We start from the raw sequence: 8080 nt of genomic DNA, 5'->3' as shown, positions 1-8080 counted from the left end.
GGGCACCAAGTTATTGTTAATTCTTTTGAAAGTTTCCAAAAAATTAAAATGTGTTAACATGAAACCAAACATATTACTAGCCAATTTAAATTGGCCTATTGGTGCAAAAAAACATTGATGATAGGCTGACTAACATATAGGTAGCTTCCACAGATATTAATATTAAAATGATTTATAACATTTATAAAATCTTGTCAACAATTCTTATTTTAATAGCTTAGTATTCTATGCAAAAGATGTATGTATGGAGGCTTTAGGCCGCCCTGCATGTTATTGTAGGCCCAGTTTAATATGCAACTATATTGTTATTAATTTTCTGGAATGAGGGTCCATGCTCCGTCTCTCTTTCAGTTACGGGGTCCTTGGCTTAAAAACGTTGAAGACCCCCGCTTTAGAACATTTAGAGATTAATTTGGCGCAAGCAAAAAAGAAAATGTCATCATTAATGTATTAATTAACAAAGCCCTCAGTTATATCTGGTGTATGACTATTAAAAATGTACATATTTTAAAAATGTATTTTACCATCATTTGAGGTTTAATATATCATAATTATTATATACATACACATATACTGCTGGCTGTGACCGTGGCATGGCTTTTACAGTAAAAAAATCTCTAATAGAACGTCCTGCTGCATGTCCAGTACATGTGCAGGACTGGATGAATGGCGGGGGAGCGGTTCATGTTTGGAGAGAAGCAGTGGAAGCATAAACAAATCCATGCCTTGCTTCAATTCTTTTCCATCTTTGGTAGCATCGCAGTAACACAGGAAGGCCCCACTCCTTTCAGGACAAACAGATTGAGTCCTCCCTGCGTCACTCAGTGATTTAGCACTATAATTGGTCATAAATGCTATGACCCATGAGTCATGGAAAGCAGCACTATAGCATAACTAGCCATAATAACTGGCTCTGGTCTTCAAGGCCCAATATGTGTATAGTCAGCAGAGAATGTTAAAAGGAACACTCGGGCTACATCTGCACTGCTACGTTTTGGTTTGAAAAGAAATATCTTCTGCTACGTTTCATCCTCTCATTCCCCCTGCTCTGGCGTTTCTCCCTATCATTCCCCATGCTCTGGCGTTTGCTCCTCTCATTCCCCCTGCTCTTCTCTGTCGTTTCCCTCCCCCTCCATTCCCCCTGCTCTGGCGTTTCCCCCTGCTATGGCATTCTCCCTCTCATTCCCCCTGCTCTTGCGTTTCCCCCTGCTATGGCATTTCTCCCTCTCCTCCCCTGCTCTGGCGTTTCTCCCTCTCATTCCCCCTGCTCTGGCGTTTCCCCCTGCTATGGCATTTCTCCCTCTCATTCCCCCTGCTCTGGCGTTCTCCCTTCTCATTCCCCTGCTCTGGTGTTTCCCCCTCTCATTCCCCCGCCTGGGTCCCTCTATCCCCTCTCTGGCGTTTCCCCCTCCATTCCCCCTGTTGTTTCCCCCTGCTATGGCGTTTCCCCCTCTCATTCCCCCTGCTCTGGCGTATTGGTGTATGGTACACATTCAGATAAACTCTATTGTAGCATTTCTTTATTAAACAATACTTACGTTAGCACACCGTGTCAAAGGGGTTCCACGTGAACGTCAGTGTCAAGGTAATTACAGTTTACAATTTTCAATTAGCTTCTACTTTATTTTAGTTTGGACTTTTCAATTTCATTTGAGCTTTGGTTTGGTTTTCAAAACGCGTTTGCTACTTTTAGTTTAGTTTCAACTTTTCAGAAAGGTTTAGTTTCCATTTAGTTTGAATTTTACAGTAGTTTATTTAGATTTTTTGGGGGCCAGGTAATCTCAGAAGGATGTAGCTCTATAGACCAACCTAATACACAGTTGGAGAACTGTATATAGGCAAAGCCATGATGTTTAATGTTTCATCTTGGCGCTACTTCAGTGTGAAGCAATTGTGGGACTCAATTCAGAGTTCAATTTCTGTAAAAAAACAAAGGGCGCCTTCACACTTACAGTTCAGTGGACACACAACACACGATCAAGACGGTTGATGGTTTATTGGACAGAATGTCCGAAACTCACCGACACTTCTGCTCTTAGAAAATAATAGAACAACACCACATTTATCACATCTCCGGGTTTTCTGGTTCTGCTTTCATGTTTCTTATATTTTAGAAGAAGACAAACAATTAGCAGCTGACAGACAGCGCGGAAGGAGAGAGAGAGAGAGAGAAATCATAATGTCAAACAGAATGATGATGTCACACAGGGGGACAGCAATGAGGGCCCAGGACAGTTATGGATCTGAAAGTTATTATCATTTTAATCATCATATACAAGTCTGTAAATTATTATGTGCACGGTTGAATAGCAGGCCTGTAAAGGCTCTGTTTTTGGTTCACTTCCTTTATTTGAGTCGGATCCCGTTCTTACCTCGAGTGAACTAAGACCCCCGTTTTCAAGAGGACCAGAGTTCGGTGCCTTGTTTCGCTCCAGAGGGGAGGAGCTCTCATGGCGGCCCAATCCAACCGGACTCTCAGACCAAGCGCTCCAGGGTTGGATTTTAGATGGACCAAAACGAGGTTGATGTGAAAGCAATCTAAAACGGATTTGCCTTTTCTTTAACCTGGCAACATAGTTTCATTTAGTTTAAGTTTTTTTTTTTTAAGTTTTAGTTTTTAATATAGTTTCAGTTTTCATTGATTCTTTCCATTGTAGTTTAAGTTTTCTATAATAACCCTGGTGAGTATGGCGGTCCGAGGAGCAGCATCTGCACAGACTTGTGCCAAGTTAGCTCTCAAGAAACCAAATCCTCTACGCCAAGCTCCCCAGATTGGTTAGAGTAGTTGGCGTTTGCCTCAAGGTGCTGACACGCTTTATGATATGTTGGTAGAATCTGATCCTCCGCACGACAGATTTAATACCGTCTGGGCTGCTGCTGTCAGCGGTGAGAGGGCCACTCAGCACAGCTTTTCAACTGGAACTGATGGTGACGCCGGGGAGATTTAGCAAATACGGCTTGAAATTGTGCTCCCTGAAGGTCAACATTCATACGCTTATGATTATGGGACATGACATGCAGGGAGTGTAGAGGTTGACTGACAGTAACAAACTGCTCCATGTGTATTTAAACACAGAAGGAGCTAAGACTTGACACTGTTGGTTTATAGCACTAGTGATGTCAATGATAGTTTAAATTTACAACGGTGCAGTAATTCAAGTTAACCAGGCTAGTGCTGCGACGCCTGAAGCAAGCAGTTTGAGTGATATATTAAAAACATTGACAGCACATGGGGTCAGGGAGATTATGACCCCATCTGAGGATTGTCCCTCCATAAAAAAACATGATGTGTACTGCAGATATTATAAGTGACATATAACTTACTTAAAATAATTGTGTAACTAGCAATACAATACTAACGTAAACAGGGAAAAGAAATGTATTCTAGATGGTCATTTTGGGTTTTCCGCAGATTTTTATTCAAACTGTCTGACAACATTATGGAAAGGATCCCTACAGATATAAAACTTTGTTAAAGAGTAAGATCCTTTTAGTTTAACATGAAACAGCCCAGGAATCACTATTGCCAAACCCACCAGACTCCATGTAAATAATCACTACTTTTAGCGTGTATAGAGCAGCATCTCTCCACATGGAAATGGGTGAATTGAGAGTTTATTCCAACCAGACCAGAGTGGGGATTGTTGGAACAGTGGAAAGATGAACCAAGACGGCTTTTTTTTTAAATTTTGTTTCTGTCCACTTTGAATGAAGTGTGTTTTACAATGATAAAATTATAATTAATTTACACGGAGTCTGGTGGGTTTGGTGATGGTGATTTTGGGGCTGTTTCAATTTAAACAAAAAGGATCTCATGCTTTTATCTCTGTAGGGATCCTTTCCATCATGTTGTCAGACACAGCCTGTCAGCAACAAAAACAGAACTTTGAGTGGACGTAAATTGAGTGCAAACAATTACCCATTAACGTCACATGGCAGCTTGTTTCACTGCTGCCGACTGCACTGGATCAATGTCAAAGATTGTTACTCTTTTAACATTTTGAGTCCCCCCTCAGTTTTCCTCACAGTGGTTTGGTCCAATGCCTGCTTCCCGTATATAAATAAAAATCAAATGCAGACCTTTGAGTGATAGGTTTACGGAGGAAAATTAAGGCCAGATTCTCAGCATTCTGACTTTTTTTTTAAGTTTTAAAAGGAACTAACTTTAAACTCAGAACTGAAATAAAATGTACACATATGGCCCCAATTCTTTTCCGTATCGCCCCCAACGGGTAACACAGGTGCCATTTAGTCATCTAACTGGCACCTGTGTTACTGTGGAAGCGATTCCAATGTGACAGGACCAAGTACAATAGGTTAATGTGGTCTCAATATAGTCACCCCTCTGCAGTAATGTGACCCATGGCATCAGCTGCCTTCACTCACATCTGTCGCCTTTTTCTCCGCCTGCTCCAGTTTCTCCTGGGCATCCTTCAGCGACTCTGAGTATTTGTCCAGCTCATCCTCCACTCCTTTCAGCTTCTTCTGCAGACCCAGCAGCTCTTCCTCCAGCTACAGGATGGACACACACACACACATACACACACACAAAGTTATTTTCATAAATTTAAAATATGTCTGATAAAAAAACATTATGAATCCAACATTTTAACAGCAAAGACACATTGGCCTACTTGTGAAAAAAAACATTTAATTTACACATTGAAGACAAGTTGACTACAGGTAATGCAGCTTCTACTACAGTTAAGCTTCAGGATTAACTGTGCATTACCACATGATATATAAATAATATATTAATATCCATTCATTTTCATCCACCCAGCCTAGTTAAACATGCAATTCTCAATTTTATACAATATTAATGTAGGGGGTTCATATATCTCTAAGGTCTCTCTATCAGCTAAGGGGTCCCCAGCCTAAAAATTATTAAGGAACCCTGATTTGAAACAAGAATACCCTTTGTTTACAGCCTGTGAGGGCAAAATTATCTGTCTACCACTCAAGATATCTCAACCAACCCTGTCTCCTACAAAATACATTAATACTACTGTTACAGACTGTATCACACGTCCAGTGAGCCAGTGTGATGTCATGTGAAATGTTTCTACTCCTGTGTGGTGGTCGAGACACTAGCTGCAGTCTTCTCCTGAACAGAGGTGACGCTAATAAGGAGAGGCTACCGACATTGCTAATTCTACGGACTAGAAGAAGAAGGAAAAGGTAAACAACGGCAGAACTGGCAGTAGCCTTGCCGTCAATGCTTAAATTTGTTGAGTGCTGCTGAAAAAAATAATGTGATGCACGCCCTCCGGACACACTCTCAAAATACTGGGAGCCACTTAGATCTACGTCATTTTGACGTCACATTGGTGTGCGCAAGCTTGGATGCGTCGGCTGTATATCGCCCTTTAATGTGTCGCATGCCACCTGCTGTTGGCTTGCTCTGGGTGTGGTCAGCGGTGGAAGAAGTATTCATATCCTTTACTTCCATAAAAGTAATAATAATACCCTGTAAAAATACTCTTACAGTGAAAGTGCATTGAAAATGTTACTTAAGAAAAAGTCCTTAAGTATCATCAGAAAAAACAACCCGCTGTGTGTTTCATGGTCTCATCATCTCAGCTGGACCTGTAGGCCATTATACTGTTGCTAGGTTACTTTATAACAAACATCAGATTATATAAACTGCATTTGATTAATGTGCAGGAATCTTAATGTGGAAAGTTAGCTAAAGCTGTTAGATAAATGTAATGGAGTAACTAAAGTAACTAGTAACTAAAGCTGTCAGATGAATGTAGTGGAGTAACTAAAGTAACTAGTAACTAAAGCTGTCAGATGAATGTAGTGGAGTAACTAAAGTAACTAGTAACTAAAGCTGTCAGATGAATGTAGTGGAGTAACTAAAGTAACTAGTAACTAAAGCTGTCAGATGAATGTAGTGGAGTAACTAAAGTAACTAGTAACTAAAGCTGTCAGATGAATGTAGTGGAGTAACTAAAGTAACTAGTAACTAAAGCTGTCAGATGAATGTAGAGGAATAAAAAGTAGAATATTTTTCCCTGAAATGTAGCGGAGTAGAAGTAGAAAGTGGCATGAAAAGAAAAGACTCAAGTAAAGTACAAGTACCTCAACATCTGGACTGAAGTACAGTACTTGAGTAAATCTACTTTGTTACATTCCCCCACTGGTTATGGTTCAGTAAAGATGGTGTTTTTGGGGTTCAGTATTTAAAAGTCAAAACATCTGTTCACGTTCAAAGCTGGGTTGCCTTTTTCTATAGTCAGCCACCTTTTACCACAGTCACAGGCCAACTTTAAAAGAGAACTCCATTTATTTAACACTGCACTATACACTGTATATACATAGATCACATTGTCAGACTCACGAAAAGCGATAGAGTATTTTTTAGTCCACACATTTTGTTCCTTGTCAGAACCTGCCACCTTCTTTACCCGCAGGGCTTGTTGGACTGTCCAACTGTAAGAAATGCAAACCAGGCAGCATTAGGATTCCTTCAAGTGTATTTGCTTTTCAATATGTTTTCAATAATTATTTACAGAGTGATGTCAGATTCAGGGTCAGGGGCGATTCTGGGATCAGACCTTTAGGGGGGCTCAGCTCCCAATGAGATTGTGACACGATACAGTGCCTTGCCTAAGTGACCTAAATCAGGAATTTCATTAGACGATCATCTCTGAGCTAGCTACTGAACAACAACGTCAGCTAACGCTTACATAAGTCACAGTAATTACGAACAATTTGACACAATGTTCTAACATTTAGCAATTTTTGTTGCTTATGTTTCATCATAAGTTTTCATCATCCTTCAACATACAGTGGCTAGAATAAGTTTACACCCCCATGCTAAAGTTGATTAAAAAGAAGAATAAACAACATCTTTTGGAAATTGATCGTAGTGCCTTAATTCAAAACAATTTGGAAAATCCAGCCTTTTAAGGACACTAATTTTGTTTATGAATGAATAATATATTGTAAATAAATAAATATTCTTCCATAAAAACATGGGGCATAAGTATACACACTCCTATGTTAAATTCCCATAGAGGCAGGCAGGTTTTTATTATTAAAGGCCAGTTATTTCATGGATCATGACACTATGTATCCTGATAGAGTTCCCTTGGCCTTTGGAATTAAACTACCCCCCCCCCCCCCCCCCCCCTCCCATATCATCACATACCCTTCACCATACATAGAGACTGGCATGGTGTTATTTCAGTTAGCCTAACAGCTGGTTGGATTTGCATTGAGAGATGATCTTATGGAAAGTTCCCCACGCATATCTCTATGTTGTCGGGGTGTTCATTCTCTGTTACCATGGCAGCAGAGCCTGCACCAGGGGCTTTCATGATGCTATCAGTCATCATGCTTCCTTCTCTTATTATTTAGTTTTTGGCCACTTGGCAAAACAGGCATTAGGTCACCAACTGGAGCGTGCATGATCTTGCAATCTAGGGGTAATGATTTGCCAAACAAACGGAAATAAGTATTTATACTTTGTTACATTACAACACTGGTTATGATACTGTCATTTGTTGCCAAACAGGAGTTTTGAAAAATCTGCACTTTAGAAGACTTTTGACAAACATCTCTTTTAGAGACTCATGAGAGGCCTAAATGCAGAGGAAACAAATGTGTTTTCAAAAATATTTGTGTGGACAAGGCCTTAAATCAACAGTGCGTAGTTCCTGTCTCCCCCATGAGGAATTCTAAGTAAAGACAACAACACTGTTATCTGGATCCACATGATGCAAGCCTTCGGTGATCGCCAATCCCAAAGTCTAACAGGCGTATTACTATTGAATTTAATGATTTGTTATGCTTTAATGCTGATGATCTAATGGGCCACTTGTCCTCAAGTCTGCTGATCATACAGTGAGGGAACAAAGTATTTGATCCCCTGCTGATTTTGTATGTTTACCCACTGACAAAGAAATGATCAGTCTCTAAAATGGTAGATTTTTTGAACAATGAGAGACAGAAAAACAAAAAAATCCAGAAAGTTGCATGTCAAAAATGTTATAAATTGATTTGCGTTTTAATGAGGGAAATATGTATTTGACCCCTCTGCCAAACATGACTTAGTACTTGGTGGCAAAAC

General features: G+C 40.0%; 1 protein-coding gene across 4 annotated transcripts in view; it reads right to left on the bottom strand.

The window, feature by feature from the left end:
* The window catches only part of tpm2 (tropomyosin 2 (beta)), a 33916-nt gene that overhangs the window by 18732 nt on the left and 7104 nt on the right, over window positions 1–8080 (bottom strand). For all 4 annotated transcript variants that reach the window (XM_032540231.1, XM_032540230.1, XM_032540229.1 and 1 more), the window contains exon 2: window positions 4387–4512. In XM_032540231.1, coding sequence (XP_032396122.1) covers window positions 4387–4512 — 126 coding nt within the window. The remainder of the gene's footprint in view (window positions 1–4386; window positions 4513–8080) is intronic.

The sequence above is a fragment of the Etheostoma spectabile genome, chromosome 16 (genome assembly GCF_008692095.1).
Source record: "Etheostoma spectabile isolate EspeVRDwgs_2016 chromosome 16, UIUC_Espe_1.0, whole genome shotgun sequence".
Taxonomy (NCBI): domain Eukaryota; kingdom Metazoa; phylum Chordata; class Actinopteri; order Perciformes; family Percidae; genus Etheostoma; species Etheostoma spectabile.
This window is presented reverse-complemented; position numbering and strand designations above follow the sequence as displayed.